Source organism: Hipposideros armiger, unplaced genomic scaffold, assembly GCF_001890085.2.
Source record: "Hipposideros armiger isolate ML-2016 unplaced genomic scaffold, ASM189008v1 scaffold_647, whole genome shotgun sequence".
Taxonomy (NCBI): domain Eukaryota; kingdom Metazoa; phylum Chordata; class Mammalia; order Chiroptera; family Hipposideridae; genus Hipposideros; species Hipposideros armiger.
The window spans coordinates 245735-264668 of NW_017731997.1; the positions used below are offsets into that span (position 1 = coordinate 245735).

Sequence of the window (18934 nt, forward strand, 5' to 3'; positions counted from 1 at the left end):
AGTTGTCGATAGGTTCTTTCTGGCTTTAACTGAAATTTAATCAGATTTACTGTCAGCAACACTGCCTGAAAATCGGGTTTCTTAACTATTAGAGGCCTATGGAGAGATTTCAGGGCATCTAGGTCTGTCTGAAATTTAACACAATTTTGTGCAAATATGCATTTTTCTTGGGAGTCATTTTCATCCGATTTTCAAAGGTAAATGTTCCCCCACTTAAAATAATTACTGATAGATCCAAAAAATACATCACGTTAAACATAAAAAAAGAAGATTCACAGCACAGTACCATTTATGTTGTTAAAAAACCAGTATGATATACTGTTCATACAGAAGGACTGCAAGATTAAATTCTCAAGAAAGGGCGGCTCTGGGTAGAAGGCGAAGTGATCTGGGCTGCAGACAGGCCACAGAGTGTGTGCACAGTGAGGGCTGTGAGTAGCCCACTCCCACACTCCCGAGGTTTAAAATCATGTGTGCTTCAGAGCTGTAGTATTCCAGGACCAGGGACACACAAGAGAAACTGGGAACAAAACCCTCTGATAATAATTGTGGCTGGTGAAATGCCATGTACCCCCTGGGACCTAGCGGGTGATGATCTGGGCTGGACGTGGAGGTCCAATTCTTGGGGGCAGAGAGGACTAATATTCTCAACTGATTTTTCTGATACATACATAAGAAGAAAAACTAATTTGAAAAACTCATTTCTTCTCTTCACAGTACTCTTCTTCATTAGAAAATATAACTAATAACAAAAGGTGTTTTTCCTCATGCGGGAGAAATAAAAAGAAAATGGTTTTAGAAGAACAAATACATACCTCTAACAGGTAAGGTTTCCCTTCAGACAAGAACAGCAAGGCTTCTACTTCCTCATGGAGGGGCAGCAGGGGGCTTGAGGGGGCAATGCTAACCGGAGGCCGTTGTTTAAATATGCCAGGAGCTATAGACCAAAGAAACAAAACCTGTCTCACTTGATTTTATTTCATGAAACAGCCATCTACAAGGTAAAGAGATTCTGTGAAGATTCACACACACAACTGCTGAGTATTACAGCCTGTTCCTTCACAGTCCAGCGGGGAAGCCAGACATGTAAAAAGGAGAAAATGTTTACCGATTTCTTACAATGCCTGCCTAAGCTGTATGTTTGACTAGTAAGACCTCTAGAGTCCTAGTAATTCCCACCCAAGACAATCCTTCAAAAAAGCAAAAATATAAATTATATATGAAGAAAAATGTCCAATATGACTCTGAAGAGACACTGGACATGAAACTTTTGTTCCTCAAACAACTGTCCTCAAATAATGGCCAACACCACCTTCGCTAAGCATAATCAACTGCATGAAAGGGGTCACCGCATTTGCTAGGAAAACAAGGACTCGTACTGTAATTTTCTTTTACAAACGTATCTGAAAAATGAAATACGTGGCCTTGTCTTTTGATGAATGAATCAGATTTAGGAAGCAAACTCTACCTCACAACTATCCAAGCGCTCCACCAATGTCACTTTAGAGTCATTAAGGGTTTCAAGATCAGTGATGTGCAGTGGTTTTTATCTGGTTTCCTGTGTGCAGATCTCACTGGTTGGAGGACAGTAAAACCCTACTACAGCCTCTGGGGTCAGAGGCTTGCATTCACATACTGGTTGCTATGCCACTTACTAGCTGTGAGACTTGTGGAAGCTATCAAACCTCTATCTTAGTTTCCTCATTTACAGAAGGGGATAATACGCCTCTCATCGGTTTTTTGAGGGGATTATAAACAATGAATAAACTTAAAGCACCACGGAAAGGCAGAGAACACAGAAAACACTGAATACTTTTTAGTTGCTTTGTTGTGTTATTATTGCAATTGTTGGTACGGTCATGACCAGGCCTAGCAACAGTATAAAAACATAACACACACACACATACACACACTCCCCAAAACATAGCACACACACAGGTTAGAACAGTGGATAATGATATAGGACAGTTTGTGCTTTTGCTCTATTAAATGAGGACTGAACTATTGGTTCTGGGTGACAAAGTAGGAAATGCTACCAACTACATCTTATATTCAAATACATTTCAAAGACTTAATTTACATCTGAAGTCCCTTTATTTTTACAAAGTACTTTAACCTTAATCTTCAGTATACCTGGGGGGTTATGTTTTTAATATTCCCGTTTTGTATTGAGGATCAGGTGGCTTGGTCAAGTTCACACAGCTAGAAGACTCCAACCCACACCTTGGGTATTTTACCACTGGATTAGTTGTGTCAATTATGGTAATGAATAAAGTCCAAATTAGCTTTTAATTCTAGAGGTTTTATGTTTTTTTTTTAACAGTTAATATCCCTCCCCTCAAGTAAATGACTGACTTTCTCTTGAGATAAACTAGGTAAAATAAGGTGAAATTTAACATGAATTAAAACAAAAAATTTTAAGTGCTCCTCAACTATCAAATAGCCAAAAGAGAAGTAAGTAATATCCTTTTAATTGCTAACGTTATTGCTCTTGTGCATTATTGATAAATTCGGCATCTCTTCATTTTTCTGTGTTAAAGGTATGCTGAAGCTTACCAACATTCCTTTGGGAAGAGACATCCGAATGCAAAACAAGCAAAGCCACTGTATTGTGAAGATTCCCAAATTCTCGTGCTTGTGCCGAGCTCCATCGACGTATCTGTTGTCAAAGAACATAAAGTGGATGTTGGTGTTTCAGTTAGAAATACCACGAAGACGAAGGGAAAGGATGTGCTGATTCATGATATTTTGGGCCACAATTACTTCTCAACGTTTGATAGTAAAAGAGGTCAAAGTATAAAAAGTCACAGGTTTTAAGCTACCTTAAGAGTGTTTTTCCCCTTAGATATATTAACTCAGATTCTAAAACAAATCCCTTCATGTATTCAGTTTAGGTACTGAGTGCTTCCATCTGCCAGGTCATCTTCCTGTACCTCAGTATAATGGGGAAAACCCATGAGGCTGGAGGTCCGAAGGCCTGGCCCTTCCCTGCCACTCACTGTGCTGTGTGGATGTGGGCAAGTTCTTCCCCGTAACACTGCCCAACCTCTTTGTGTAATGGCAGACACAACCTACCTGTGCTGCCCACTTTGAGGGTGTGAGGACCAAATGAAACCTTAAAAGTGAAAATGTTCGCAATGCTACATGCTCCATAAATGTAAAACAATACTGATTATATGTGAAGCTGAATTAGTGAATTTAAGTCAATCATCATTGTCAATGGAGTCCCTGAGGGAAAAGAGCTTGAAGTGAAAAATGGATATTGTAAATCTCCACATAATATCCCTACACAGAGCAGGCTATGGCGTCAGTCCTTGCTTTTCAACCCTGAAAAGTCCTCGCAGCATGGTGGTCGACAGGAAGCTGAGAGGAGGCCTAAGCAGCAAGTCTATTTCTCCTAACGAAGGGAAAAATTCTCCTATGTGGTGCATCACATCCAGGGGAAACCAGAGCTGGTTCTGAATCCTGGCTCCACAATGCTTCAGCTTTGTGACCTTGAAAAAGTCACTTAACTTCTCTGTGCTGTAACTCCTGCCTAAGAATGGGGATAAAACTGCCTGTTTTACTGAATTGTATCAGAGGTATGGCATATAAAGTGACCAGTTGTGTCTGGCACATAACAGGCATACCATAAATAGTATTTATCATTATTGCATGTTCACATTTTGTGTCTTTTTAATCTATCAAACAAAAGAAATGTACGTGTAATGGATGGGAGAAACACACCAACACAGAAACTTTAAACAGGAGAGTCATTTTCACATATCTAACCCTAATATTATTACAAAACAACTTCCTTTCATTTTCTGAATATAAGTAGTAGTGTATCTGCTGCAACATCTTTCAGTGTGTAACAGTAAATTTCACAGTTGAATCTGGCCTTGTTATCAGCACCCCAGAAGCAACCATCACCCAAACAGCTTTGTTCACAGTCCCAGAGAGCAAGTGGAAGACCCAATGCCACCATTCCTTGCAGGTTTTTGAATCTGCCCAGTCAGAACCCATGTTTCCTATGACACTTCACATTTTGACTGATACTCCAATTAGTCATTTCCATGGGTTATTACTAGGAAACGCTACAAAAAAGCTGTACAAATAATTGAACTATAAAGAATTTTAAAGTCTATATAGTACCAGTACCTGGACTACAATGAAATTAAAAATATGTCTCACCCACAGAGAAACCAAGTGGCTGTGACAACCATGGCCATCACTGGGCTGGAACAGTAGGTATTACCTGGTTGTTTTGTCGATTGGGCCCCAGCAGAAAGCTGATCATGTGTCGCAGAGCTGAATGCCTCAGGAGAAGGTCTCCAGCCCTAATACCTTGCTGTTATAAGATATTGAGAATGACAAATTATATTCCTATCCAGACAAAAATTAGTTTTAAAAACAGTTACATGAGAAGTTTTAAGGAGTCAGTAAGTTTTTAAATGTTATAATTTACATACAGAAAATGTCTATTAAAAATCAAATTAAAAAAACTCGAGTTCCAACAGTCTCACATTGCTTCATAATGGCTACAAAACATGTAATTAGACACTAGTTTTAATACAGACTTCTGTGGTCAATGAATAAGTACACCAAACTGTATCCGAATTCTTGTTAGTAATATGATCCATGAATTAAGGTTTTTAAGAATTAACAGTCATAAAACCATATCCTATAGATTCTATATTGACCAGTCTAAATTCTTTACACGTACAAAATTCCTTTACACTATCAATCTGCTGTATTAGGAAAAGATGTTAGAAGAAAATCATTTACCTTTTGTACAAAAGTGTTGAACAGGAAAAAGTACTGAGCACAGTTTTTACAATTTTCTGGGACATCTTTATCCAACAGAACAAGGAGTACCTCCAGTAACTGGTGAAGGCTTTTTAACTGGTTAGAGGAAAGATGAAAGTACATAAAGAAAAAATGTAAGACAGACATTTGTAACAGGGTTAATTGGAAGTCAGTCACCATAAGAACAAAAGGAAAGTCTGGTTCATACACAATCCAGTCTCAGATTCAGATGGATTTATGCTTTGGAGAGCAAAAACAGAATGATCAATTTTACCTTCCAGGGGAAGAATGGTACTGTAGAAATAATGAAAAGGAAAGCCTAGTTTTGTTTCCTAGATCTCAGAGTCAAGGGCATGATTCCACTGCCTAATGGGTACATTTTCTGCAGAGCCAATTTCTCTCGTCTCTCTTGAAAAAAGGAGGGGGTTAGAGGAAACGTATTTCTGGATCCCTCCCTCCACTCTGCTACTTCTTCACATAATCACAGATGCAAAGAATAAAAAACACAGACACAGGCATAGGGGCTAGAAATCAAGCCAATGGAGCAAATGGAGAGCAACAGCCTGACAGGATGACAACGGCAATATCAACTCAACTGTGAACTTACTTGAAAGCCCGCTGACGCCTCATGGAAAGCTTTGAAAAACATTTTATTTGTTTAGAAACCATTTTGGTTACATTGCTTCTTCTTTCCCTCCCGTCCCAAGTGTTTTTGGATAAGTCCCTAGAATTCACCTGTGATGATCTGAAAATTAAGAGCAAGCTTACTACTCTTGTTATTTTCTCCAGAGATGGCGTTTATAAGCTTTTAAAATACTCCCATTCATCCTGTCACACCCATTATAAATACAGTAAAGTCTGGCATTTATACAGCACTTCATTTTCAAAGTACTTTACAATACAAAGTGGGGGCAAGAGGCACCGTTTCCATCATGAGGGAAAAAGCGACAGCAAGTGGAACGGCGTCCACGCTTGCGTCCTCCACCATTTCCTTCCCTTTCTACCACCTGCAGTCCTGCCTTGAGAGTTCCGCCGGTCTCGCCTGGGCCCATCTGGAGGCAGACTGTGCTAATTCTGCCTTTATCTTTTGTCTGGGTTGGTACATGGGAGGAAGGTCCTTATGTTAAGTATCTTAGAAAACTTCCAAAGGGGTATTTCAGAGCAATGATATCCAAACTATCTTAAGCAGCTCCCAATGACCTATTTTATATCTTCTTCTGCATCCGGGTAAGATTTTGATTGGAAAATGGTTCTGCCGTTTAAGCTGATTGAAAACTACAGCCTTAAAGCAAACCTCAGCTTCCTGATGATTCCTGGAATTGGCAGTTTTCTTCTGGGTCCTTCCTACGGGTCCCAGTTTGCCTCCGGTTCATTCTGGACTGGCGGAACTCCTGAGGCTTTCTGGTCTAGTGGTGCACTTGGGGCAGGCAATGTTGAAGGAACAAAGTGCTTGGGTGCCAGGTGCTGTATCCGGATTAAACATTTCCTTTAAAGGGCTTACTCAAGGTTGTGTAGCAAAGTGAACAACTGAACTTGAAGCAGCAATTCCTAGAATTTGCATTTAGTTCATTGAGACACAATGCCTCCAGCCAATGTTTATAAGGAGCCAATTAGTTCTAAAAATAAATAACATTTTTCAAAGTTTTCCATGTAGTGTCAGCTGTTTAAAACAGCAAACTTGGGAAGTAACTGCTGTATTTTCTAGCACTTAATAACCGATTAAATAATCAGACTTACAATATATGTCATTAATTTCCCTAAGTCTTAAAATCTTTGGGGACTGAGGATGGTAATAAATACCATGATTTGTTTTGGCATATTTGACATTGTGAAACAGAAAATATGTTATAGAAAATAAGGTTAGGAGAAAAAAAAAATCAGAGCAGCAGGAACAGGTTAGGGAATAATGGAGACCAATGAAGGAACTATTCTGGCCAATGCCCCTGGATGAACAGCATTATTTGGCTTTGTTGACAATTGAAGGTTTAGGTCATAAAAATAGCTCATGAGGAAAGACACAAAGCCGGGGTGGCTCAAAATGTCTATGGGTCTAGATTAGAGTCTCTAGGCCCAGTTTAGTCTCAATTCAGAGAGATCAAATACAAATTCTTGAGAGAAGACTTTAAAAAAGGAAGGTTTCTAGAGAGAAAATCCTGAAGCAGACCGAAGCAGACCTCAATTCCTGGCCTACCTTGGTTTCCAGGATATGAGGAGGGAAAGTCAAAATGTCTTCTACCCTGGCATTTATCAGAAAGTTGGTTCACAGGAGGTGCATTTTATATGGCAAAATTACCAGATTCCAATCCTTGGCTTTCTTATTATGGGCAATTTAAAACGTTTAGTAAAAACAGAATGTATAAATAAAAATTTAAAAATGAGACTGACCTTATCCTGATAAAACAAGGCACTGTCTAGGGTTTTCTCCAGAATGGTGGCCACGGCAACTCGTACTTCCCTCACGTTGCACTCCAACAAGAATATCCTAAAATAGAAAAGTGTGGTGTGAAAAAGCAAGACAGATTTCTGTAAGCCAACCTTCCCAACACGGGTCCCATCTACTATCCAAGAAACAAGATTACTCCAGGTGTTTACTTTAAGTCACCTCACCGGCCACCATGAAAGAGGAAGGCCAAACAGGAAAACAAGACCCCTGAACACTGAAAAAATGGAGTTTTTTCCTCCTTTTTCCTCTAAAATGAGTATCTGTATATGGATAAATACAAATTTGGACTTAAAGAGACAGGAAAGGAAAGAACATAAAATTTTATAAATTCTGTTCACTCAGCAGTTGTTCTCCTTTGCACCTCTTCAATTTCTCAGGATAAGATGTTAGCTAAAGTTCTGAGTCAAGATAGCACCTCCAAACCCCTGTGCACCTATATTTCTATCCTTTCACTGTCCTTTCCTTAACCCTTACTTATTCCTTAGTCCTAGAAGCATTTGCGGCTGAAAAGGTCCTGCTCCCTTCCTTCCTTCTATGAATGAGGATGGTTACAGCAGTTAAGGTTTAACAGGCGCTTCCACTGTATCTGGCATTTCTAATGTTATAGTCAGATACTACACTACGTACTGCAAATGCATTAACCTCTGCTTTCTGGGGCTGGGAGGTGGTGGGAATCACCAGAGAGCACTAGGTAACCTCATGCTTCTCCATGATCAGCTTTTCTTTCTCTGCTTCATACACTCACTTTGACGTCATAACCCCTGTGAATCAGCCAGGTGAAAATCTACCATTTTTAGTACAGACAGTCCCCGACTAACGATGGTTCAACTTATGATTTTTTGACTTTATGACGGTGCAAAAATGATATGCATTCAGTAGAAACTGTACTTGGAATTTTGATCTTTCCTCAGGTGAGCAATATGTGGTACAATACTCCCCTGTGATCCTGGGCAGTGGCAGCAGCGCCCAGTCAGCCACACGATCACAAGGTAAACAACCAATACTCTACAGTGTACTTGCGGTGTTAGATATTAGGTAGGTTAGGTGTATTAAGGGCATTTTCGATTTGTGGTATTTTCAACTTAAGAAAGGTTTATCGTGACATAACCCCGAGGTAAGCCGAGGTGTCTGTATTTCTTTACAGAACATTCTCATTATTCCATGAGAAGGATATAAATACAACATAATTTTGAGGACCCAAGTCTTCCTTCAGGTGACAGCAGTGAGAGCCGCTCTGGTCTCTGAGCGCAGCGTTTGCGTTTCCTTCCTCTGCTCTTGAGAGTGTGCTTATAACTGCCTCCTTCCCCCAACAGAAAGAAGTGGAGCTTTCTGAGGTCGCGTCACTTCTGCTCATTCCATGTAGCTGTAAATGCTACGTATTAACTACCTAATCTGAACCAGACAGATAAGGCTCTGTTCAAAATCTACCAAGATTCCAAAAAAGGAGATGGTGGGGAAAAGGAACAATTATAGAATACTATATGTGGAGCTTGTTTGGATCCTGATATGTACCAACTCAATGGTAAAATAACATTTTTGAGGAAAATGAACATAAACTGGGTATAGGATGATATGAAGGAATTATTATTTTTGTTTAGTGTGATAACGGTGCTTATGTTATTTTTTTTTTTAAAACTTGACCTGTTGGATACATGTTGAAAATTTTGTAGTGAAATTATATGATGTACAAAATTTACTCTTTAAAATACTTCAGGGGAAAAAAAGCATGCATGTGAGTATGTGTGTGGGAGTTGGGACAGACGCTAGATTGGCCAAGTGTGGACAACCAGAGCTGGAGAATGGGTACAGGAGAGGGTTCATTATTCTGTCTACTTTTGGTGTGTGTTTAAAAATTTCCACAAAAAAGGATTTTTAAAAGTACCCTTTATGTTAGCAGTTTTAATTCCGTTAGATCAACTCTCAAGCAATATTTACTAATTTAATTTTTCACAATTATAATTACATTTAAAAATTGCCTAAAAAAAGGATGACACTGGGGGGCAGACCTGAGAAACAACACCCTCGTCACATTTACAGTTACTAAAATATTAGTACGGTATATATTTATTGTTTAGTTGTAACAATGATAACCTAAGTTATCTTAAAAGTTCTAAAGAAATAGTTAATAAGAAAGAATATTCATTCCTCAAAAATATGAAATCATAGCAATTGGTAATGATGAGTGATTGGGCTTTATAAAGAAAGACAAAAATGTAATAAACTCTACCAGGAAAAATTTGGATTAGGTGATTCACTAGGATTCCTTACATTCAGGAACTCTAAGACGACAAAACTTACTACCAGAGAAGTTACTGAGCTTCTCTGGAGATATTTAAAAGCAAGCCCGTTTGGATGTAAGGGAATGAACTAAATATTTATCATGTTCCTTCCAAATGGATGACGATTCTATGACATTCTACTGGCTAACACAATACTCAGGAGTCCTTCCAATGGGAAGATATTTTGGAATTCAGCTGGAAAAATGGGTAAAAGGTTATTTCTAATGCAAACTCTGAAGGGACAGGCATGTACCACTTCAAAGCAATATTTGTGTTCTCTCTTTGTGAACTATCTGCAAATAATAATATTATTTGCAGATAACAAATAACAAATAATAGAGTCTTACTTTTTGTCAGGATCTCCGTGTACAGTAGGGAACAAAACAGATATAGCTCCTGCCCTCAAGAAGCTGAAGTTTAGTGAGGGCGATGGGCAAAACAAGAGAGCAGGTGAACAGGGCAGACCCACTGTAGACTGGGAGATCAGGATGAACAGCCTCTCTGACAGCTGAAGGATGAGGAGGCACTTACTATGCAGAGTGGAAGGGAGAACGTTCCAGCCAGAGGGAACAGCAGCCTCAAGGGTTTTAAGGCAGGGAAAAAGCTTAGCGTGTTCAAGGAATCAACGAGCCAGTGAATGAAAAGCATGCACAAGTGAAACAAGGGAGCCTGGAAGGACAGACAAAGATCATAGTCAAGCAAGGCCTTGTGGGTTATGGTAAAGATTCTGGATTTTATGATGAATGTGAGGGGAATCCACTGAAGAATTTTTAAGCAGAGAAGTAACATGATCTCATTTGTTTTAAGAAGAACACTTTTGTTGCTGTATGAAGTAGAGGAAGGAGAGATAGAGATACCACACAGACAAATAAACAAATGTCTGAAGCTTGGACCTAGAGGTGAAGGGGAAGTGGGATCAAGAGTTTCAATCACATTTCTGAGTTGCCACAAGACTCTGATCTCCCTGCGGGAAGGAACATGCATTTCTGAATTTCCTAGTATTGTCTGTTTTAATGTGAGAGACACGAGAGCATATCTGTGTGCGCACAGAAGTGGCCCAGTAGAAAATTCTGGAAGGTGAAGGTGCAGGAATGAGAGCTGATAATTAAAGGGCCAACTTCCTTGAGAAGGTTTGCTCATGTAGAGAGATACCTTCTTGAGAGGAGAGAGGACACGTCCTCCTTGATAAAGAAGGGATGGAGAAGATGAAGCAAAGTCTGGCAGGTGTGCCATTTGTGATGGGGGGCGGGGACTGCTCCATCTGTTAACCCTACTTTCTCAGGGAAGTCTGAGCAAGGTCATTAGCTAGAAGTGGGGTGAGTGGGCCTGGCATGTCGGAGGAGTGAGGAGGTCCAGCTGGGGCAGAGAGGAGGAGAACCGCTGAGGATAACGGAGACTGGCCAGAGAGATCAAGGTGCTTGCTGCGTCCTCCATGTGAATGCTGAACTGTCCGAGGTTAGGAGAACGCTTGGGAGTAAGATGTAAACATTCACAGTGATTGGAGCATCTCAAATTTTTACCCCAAAAAGCAACATTTTAAAAAGTTAAAGGTATATAGGAAATATACTATTGTAGATATTATACTATCAGATTTTTGAAAATACTTGAGCCAGAATCCAAACACAGTTAAGACAATACTGTGGTATTACTGTGTAGTGAGCTAGGATTATTGATCTCTTTACCCTGCCACCAGGCTGTGAGGCCCTGAGAAAAGAGACTTCTATCTGGAACCCCGAGTCACAGCAGGGTTTCAGGACATGCTTGCCTGTGAGCACTTGGTTATCGGCGCACATGCTCTCCTTACACTCAGTGAACACCCTGAGTCTAGTCCAACAGACATGGTTTTGGCAATGATTTTGGTGTGACCTGAATAATTTCCTCACTGCTTCATCAGTGAAGACAGCTTAAATTTGATTCCAATCAGAAAAATAATTTCAAGTTGAAATAGAAAGAGCTACAAGAAACCTCAGTTCCAAATCACTAGAAGAGACACACATTTCTTTTAATCAGAAGATCTTGACACTTACTTGATCAATTCTCGTCCTTCAGAACTAATAAAATATTCAACAAGCCACTGACAAGCATCAAAACTTTTTGAAAGTAATGCTTCAATAGTGGCAATCCATTCTTCAGTGTCAACCCTTTAAAAACAGCAAAGAAAGTGATGTTAGGAGTAGGGCCCCAACAAATAACCCCATGGAGTGTTAATCCAGTTAAAAAATTTTCATTTGGGGGGGGGGGTGTGGGTGGAAGGTAAGTTCGATGCTCAATGCTGCTGACTAACATGGCTCCACGCACCCAGAAGCCAGCGCTCTGCATTCGCAGGTACTTGTGGTGTAACTCATCCTCCTGCGCCCGAGTGAACAAACGTCTTAGACTTTACCTTCTATCTTCTACAGCTTCTTCAAAAAACTTCAATTGCAAAAAATGTCTGAACATTTTGTTTTGCTTAATTTGTATTCACAAAATGCCTACTTTCAATACTTTCATACATTATTGTGACAATCATTAATATGTTGTTTTATGGAATAAAAATATTTGGACAGAAAAAAAGTTCAATGACTACACTATCCATGACTTTACACCACCCCACTCAGCCCCTCACGCCCCAAAATGGTAACTATAAACAAAACTGAAATAGTGTGCAACGTGTGGACAGCTTGAGCCAATTTCACAATTAAAAGTAACCAAATAAATTTCCTTAGTTAAATTCTATGCTCGACATTACAAAAAACACATTATTTCTTCTTTTTCAATCAATAGACTGATATCACTTAATGTATCTTTGAATATTGCACATAAAAATGAAATGTCACTCTGAACATACAGCCCCCCTGTTCAAAAGCCCTCCAAAATCTCCCACTGAACAAAGCCCAGACTCCCTTCTCTGACACTCAGGGCACTCAATGATCTCATCCAAACCCAACATTTGGCCACATCTCAAGGGAGTTCCTTAAACGTACAAGGAAAATACTAGTTGTTTACAGTTCCTTAAGCAAGCCTTGCCTGTTACTCAGGTTCTTCCCTTCCCGCAGAAAACCTGTTTCTCTACATTTGCCTTTCAAAGTCCTCTGAGAATACTGATGTCTTTAATGTCTACCCAGTCTCCATATCTGGATAGGATTTTGCCCAATTTCCAAAGATGTACAGTATTTATGCCTTGCATCCCACGGCTGCTTTGTTTAATCTATCTCTCCTACTGGATTAGAAATTCCTTAAAGATAGGCGCCATATCTTAATCATCTGAGAATATTAGGTAGCTGCCTTCAATTTCCTAAAACAATGTCTTGAAAAACTGAATTTATAAATCCAACTTTAATTGAATTAATCAGTGATTTTTGCCACAACAGTCAAAATATATCACTTCTTACCTGAGTTTTTTCTTTGTCCGTAGATAAGTTTGAAAAAGGAATTGAATGGCAAGTTGTAAGCTCACTTTTGCCATGCAAGGATAGTATGGATGCTTTAATTTAGTCTGAGAGAGGGGAAGGAAAAAGAGAGGATATTTCTTACAGAAGTTTTATCGATTATTACACATTGTTATGAACTAAATAATGATACATGATAAAATACTAATAAGAAAAATCCAGCCAGTTCATTATAGAAAATGTTCTAGTTAAACTTTAAAAAAGGCTAGGAAAGACATCTTCATTTCTTTTATGAAGTCCTCTCAAAGTTCAGTCTTTAGACCACAGGATGTTAAATAACCTATTAATAGATTAAGAAAGTTTTCCCCTGATCAGCAAATTATAATCATGGTATTCAAGAAAGAGAAATACTTGAAAGTTAATCTTGAGTCTGGTAACGTCTGATTACAAATTAGAAAAAATTAATCTCCACAAAGCCCAGTATCCACTGACATTACCTCATGGTTACTCTTCGATTTGTTATCAAATTTAAACAAGAGCACTTAAAAAAGCCAGTATATGGAAACCCACACCCATTCAATCTGCATCACACATTCTGAATACTGCCTGTATTTTAATATCAGCCAATAAGTGACATATTTGTGGAAATTTTCTTTTTGCATCTAATCTAAATGTTAACAACTGAGAGATGAGACACTTAATGTTTAGCTGAATGATATTTAACTACAATTCTTCCTTATTTCTTTAGTAACAATTCAGTTAGCACTTACAGCATTCAATGAAGCTAGAGACAAAACGAAACTGAAATAATCACTACTGTACACATCTCTATTCTTCATAAACTTGAGGTTTTCATCTCTCACCATCTGCAAAAGAAAATTAACAATTATTTTTTAAAAAAGGGGTAAAAACATTCAACACGTGTAAGACATGTGATACCTTACAAAAAAAGGGTTCATAAAAACCCTTCTCTCAGGCTTTGAAGTTGTAAAAAGGAAAGAAGAAAATCTTCCTTTCAAACATAAAAAGCTGTAAAAAGGTGAATTATTATTCATTAAAGCAAACCCTTTTGGGAAATTTAGGAAAACCACCATGTGAAGGACAGTTGAATTCTAACCTATTATTCTGGCTAGGCAGGGACAAACAGACCTTTCCCGAGTACAACTAACTCCATGCTTTCCTTGTACCGGGTGGCTTAATTTTCTTTCTCTGAATGAAAGGCTCCACATTTTTCTTAAATTCTCTGGTTCTGGTTACTTAGCTTTTGATTACTCAGTGCATAAAGTCTGGACTGGGTAGTCAGATAGTTTGAATTTAAATCCTGGCTCTGTGACACAGGCAGGTCATTTTTCCTTTACTGAGCTTCATTTTTTTCCCCATCTGAAAATGGAAATAAAACCTGCTACTTCACAAGAGTGTTTTAAGAATTAGGGATTTGTTTAAAGCATGTAGCACAGAGTAGGTATTCAATAATTAATGGTCATCATTGCCATATTAGCTTAACCCACAGGTTATAAACCTTAACTTATTTTTCTCTTCAGATACAGGAAGTTAATTTCAGCAGTGTGTTTTTTCCTTCCCACTCCCTTCCCTGTGTATCTGCAGCTCTCAGTCACCCAGCAGGTCAATGAAGGTGCTGCTGAGTCTACAGTCTGCAGCCGTATCTGTGACCTGGTACGTGAAAGATGCACGACACAAGGTGGGTAAGAAGATGTGGCACTAGAGGAATGACTGAGTCCACAAGAAGGCTGGCGGCAGTACTTCTGGATGTACGAGGTAGGTTCTGACACTTCTACGGATTTCTCCCTTAGAATTTTTCATACAGTTCTTACCTGGTATATTCGAACAGGCATTTTCTCCACAAACAGTCCTTTCTTCTCGCCTTTTTTAACCAGCTTGGTTAGAATAGATAGCCGGTCATTGTTAGGCCTATGGGGCCGAGGAGATGACTGAGGTGAAATTTCTGGTGAAGATGGTGCTGACCTAAGAGACAGAATCAGAAAACTGTCTAGTAAAAACTGGCTACTGTTTTCTTGTTGCTATAACCTGACATACCTACATAAACAGGGTACTAGACTTAAAAATAGATTGCATACTTTCCTGATTCAATATATTAAATGCAAATTCACAGAGAACAGGATTACAAAAAACCTTTCTGACAGTGCTGGCATAGTACTCAATATGCTTTGAACATAAGGTGTATTCAATAAATGCTCCGATTGGGCTGGCTGTGTGGCACATTGGTTAAGAGCTGGCTTGGGACCCCAGAGGGTCCTGGTTCGGATCCCACATATGAGGGCCAGTGACACTGCCCTCTACAGCTAAGATGCTGAACAACAGCTCAACCTGGATCTGGGCTGCCATGAGTCACTGGCGACAGCATAGGCGGCAGCCCCTGCTGCAGTGGGTTGCCATGGGCTACTGTGTGTAGCCAGCAGCCAGTGTGAGCGGCCAGCAGCCGCAGAGAGCGGCCGTCCAGAAGCCGGCGACTGATATGCCTCGCCCAGGAAGAGCGCAATGATTGTGCGAACTTGGGCCAGTGAAGCAACGCCCTCCACAACTAGACTGAAGAACAAAACGACAGCAACTTGTCTGTTCCCCTTCCCCCAATTCCCTAGCGCTGTTCCCATCTCCCAATTCTCCAATAAAAATTAAAAAAAAAAAAAAAGTAAATGCTCTGATTAAAAAAAACTCAGTTCTAGAATGAAATCATTTATATGCCTTTTTCTAAATACAAAATAACTTCTTGCCAAGGAAATAATGACCATTTAGCAATAAAAGGAAAGGAAAGAGATAGAATGATTTACTTTCTTTTTTGAGTTTCTCTCTAGCTTAGCCAATTACCTTTAAATCCCAAAGAGTATAAAGATAACAATATCACCGACTGAAATCACACAGCGAATTACACAGAAAAGAAACTCACAGAGAGAGGTCCTCAGCTTCCTGCCGAACAACACTGACTCGACTTTTCTTTGGTAACACTGGGGAGTTCTGATCAGATACTCTTTGGTAGAAGAGCATATAGGCGTTCCAGTATCTTCGGCGAACATCAGTATATGGGTTTGCTTTATAATAAGACATTAAGAAAGAAGTCTTTGTAAACAAAAAGTTTTCTTGTCTTGACAATCTAAAATAAAGGACCCATAAATCCAGCAAGCAACTACTTATTAAATTTGTTAAATGCAGAATATAAGTAAAATATGTGTCTTTTTAGAGTACTGCTTAGAATTACTCACAAGGTGATATAGACACGCAGGGAGTTACGGAGTTTGTAAGGTAACAGAATGAGTGAAATAAGGTAAATATTCCTAGGCAAGTCTAAATTTAATCAAAAGGCAGGTATCGTTTAAAAATAAACTCTGTGGCACAGGATGTGATTCTAATTGGCCTCATTTAATCATTTCTGGATATAACAGCCAAATCTAGGTCAATTTTGGCAATGATACTATATTCAACCATTAAAGGTTCCTACCATTAGCTGCATGACTACCATGATATGGTATCAAAATACAGTGAATCTAATGTAACCGGACATTTAAAAATGCCCCCAGAATATTTCAAAATCAGCTTTCAGAAATGCTAAGGTCTCTGTGAAATGTCTGTTCTTCAAAAGGCAAATTCTGGTTGAATTTTGTGATGTATTTTTTCTCATATTTTTTTCTCCTGGGCGTGGGGGTTGTGGAAAGATTCCTTTGCCTCCCTGAGTAATAAATATGGTTTTAAAAACACAGATGGTAGAAATGTCTTCTCTAATTAATCATACCTCTATATAAGTGAAAAGGAAATTTGAAAATTTTAGTAGCCAACTACCTCTTGCAAATTTTTTTTAAGGTTGAAATTCTGCTTTCATTAGTTTCTCTTTGATATTCATTTCTTCCACTAAACTTACCCCCAATCCCATTTCTCTACCCCAGGCTGTTGTAAGGAATTATTTAAAAAATTTTTTGTAAGCAGCTTGAACATTTTCACTCTGGCTATCAGAGTTCATGGGTCTATATACAGCTAGAGCAGCAGTATGTAAAAAGAATAAAATCCTATTTTTATGTAAAGAATACTGCTTCCAATTTAATAGAAAATTATAAATTAAAATAAAATGAAACTCATGGAAAACAGCCATTTGTAAATACTTACTTTGATCATAAACTTTTGGTCTATATTCTCCTCCAAAGCATTCATACTCCAGGGTCTCATCATTTAGGTCAAATTCTTCTATAACTGTGTCATTAAATTTATACCACTTTCCTTTTCCACATCCCCTAGAGCCCAGAGATAAAACAAAAATTATAAGGTTAAAAAACAAACAACCCATCCCCAGCATTTCTCTCTTTGTACTGTCTACAAATATAGCAGGTGATTACCATTTTAGAACACCTAGGAAAAATATAGTAACAGTTATAATATTATAATTTCTAAAGCAACTTTTCAAATCGAAGGGGTAAAAACAATTACAATAAGTTTAAAAAAATCCAACATGAAATAAGATCAGAGAGCAATGCAAAAGCTTCTTTGTACCGTAATAACTGTGGGTGATAAAACAGGGCAAGGAATGCAGAGGAGGGCAAGGGAGTGCAGGGGGAGCAGAGGAGAGACTGCTGGGTGGGCAGAGTGAGGGACGGCGGGAGAAGCCCTTACCGCCTATCCTTGATGAAGGAATAGTAGTGGCCCGCATGTGCCTGCCCACTGTGTACAATGACACCGACAAGTTCATAGTTTTCTGTGAGGGCAACTTTTTTTCGTGGGGATCCGCCACCTCCCTGATCCATACTTCGTCCGTTTTCACCAACTTCAGAAGATGAATCTTGGCGGGCCATTCCTGAAACTGTGTAAGGCTCCATGTTTAACATCCAGGGAAACTGTTTGAAAGCAAAAAGAACACATTAATGTGAATCAGTAACATATACTGCCATACCCAGTTAAGTCAGGCACAAATAAGAGGGATGCGTTTTCCTAACTTAAGCAGGGACTACCTCTCCAACTTAAGCACAAAATCTCAGAGTGGCTCACAAGTCTAGGAAAGTACAAGCAATCTCTTGTTTGAACGTTAAGGAAAGCATTTTATATCACAGCTAACACTAGGATGCCTTCTAGAAATGAGGGGTATTGTTTATTGGTAACACTATACAGCTCCACTAGTAACAGCTGCTTAAGACAAGGGGCTGCGTACTCCTCGGAATGCTGACACCACAGCCTTTCACAGTTTAAATGAAATTGGAAAATATTAAAAGGAAACAGTAAGGAGGGAGCGAGGTAGTAACAGTCATAGCACTTTTAGGAAAAAAAAATTACCCTTATCTGTTCATCATACTTAATGGAGCGTCCACTCTCCCAGTCAAATCCAAATCTCATTAGGTGAATGACCAAGACACTAGGCAAAGACTTAATACATGTCCTTTTCACTGTGATTCTCTAAAGAAAAGCAAAACCAAATTATCTCCTTGGAAAAAAAAAAAGCAGTCATGTAATTAATACAAAGGTCATACATTTCTAGAGGCCTTTCCCATCCGTGAAAATATAAGTAATGACACAGTCTAATAGAAGTAACAACAGGAGCTTAATATTGATCTTACATTAAACCTAAAGACAAAGTACATGGATAACGAATTGATTTTGTTTTTAAAAAGGGCAAATGTGATACCTTTTCTTTGCACTTTTCACAGTAATATGCATTACTTCCTTCTAGAACTTCTCCTCTAACAAACTGGTCCAAAGAAATTTCCAAACTCTGACAAGAAGTAACTCCTAGATTGAGAGCCATGAAAGCTTCCTCTCGTTCATATCTGATTAGGAAACAACAAAAAAACGATGATCAACAATGGAATTTAAAAACTTTGAAATTATCACAATATTAAAAAGGAACAACATTCATAATCAGTGAAATTAACAATATCTTTCCTCATCTTTTAAAAAGTACACAACCAAATAAAAATATCAACTTCTGACAATTCAGTTGCTTAAAATGATGAATTTCAATAAATTTTAGAAACTGAAAGCAAAGAAATGTAATTCAATAAACATTTATAGATCCACTGATATATCTGCAAGTCTCTCAACAAATT

The 18934-nt window shown here is 38.7% G+C and overlaps 1 protein-coding gene across 1 annotated transcript in view; it reads right to left on the reverse strand.

The window, feature by feature from the left end:
• USP24 (ubiquitin specific peptidase 24) overlaps positions 1-18934 on the reverse strand; it is a 134761-nt gene that overhangs the window by 14413 nt on the left and 101414 nt on the right. The window contains exons 45-58 of the mRNA XM_019625979.1: positions 18514-18655; positions 18165-18284; positions 17511-17731; positions 17010-17134; positions 15802-15943; positions 14711-14861; positions 13649-13744; positions 12882-12985; positions 11538-11651; positions 7174-7270; positions 4768-4884; positions 4238-4330; positions 2557-2659; positions 816-937 (exon numbers count right to left, since the gene is read on the reverse strand). Of these exons, the coding sequence (XP_019481524.1) occupies positions 816-937; positions 2557-2659; positions 4238-4330; positions 4768-4884; positions 7174-7270; positions 11538-11651; positions 12882-12985; positions 13649-13744; positions 14711-14861; positions 15802-15943; positions 17010-17134; positions 17511-17731; positions 18165-18284; positions 18514-18655 (1747 nt within the window). The remainder of the gene's footprint in view (positions 1-815; positions 938-2556; positions 2660-4237; positions 4331-4767; positions 4885-7173; positions 7271-11537; positions 11652-12881; positions 12986-13648; positions 13745-14710; positions 14862-15801; positions 15944-17009; positions 17135-17510; positions 17732-18164; positions 18285-18513; positions 18656-18934) is intronic.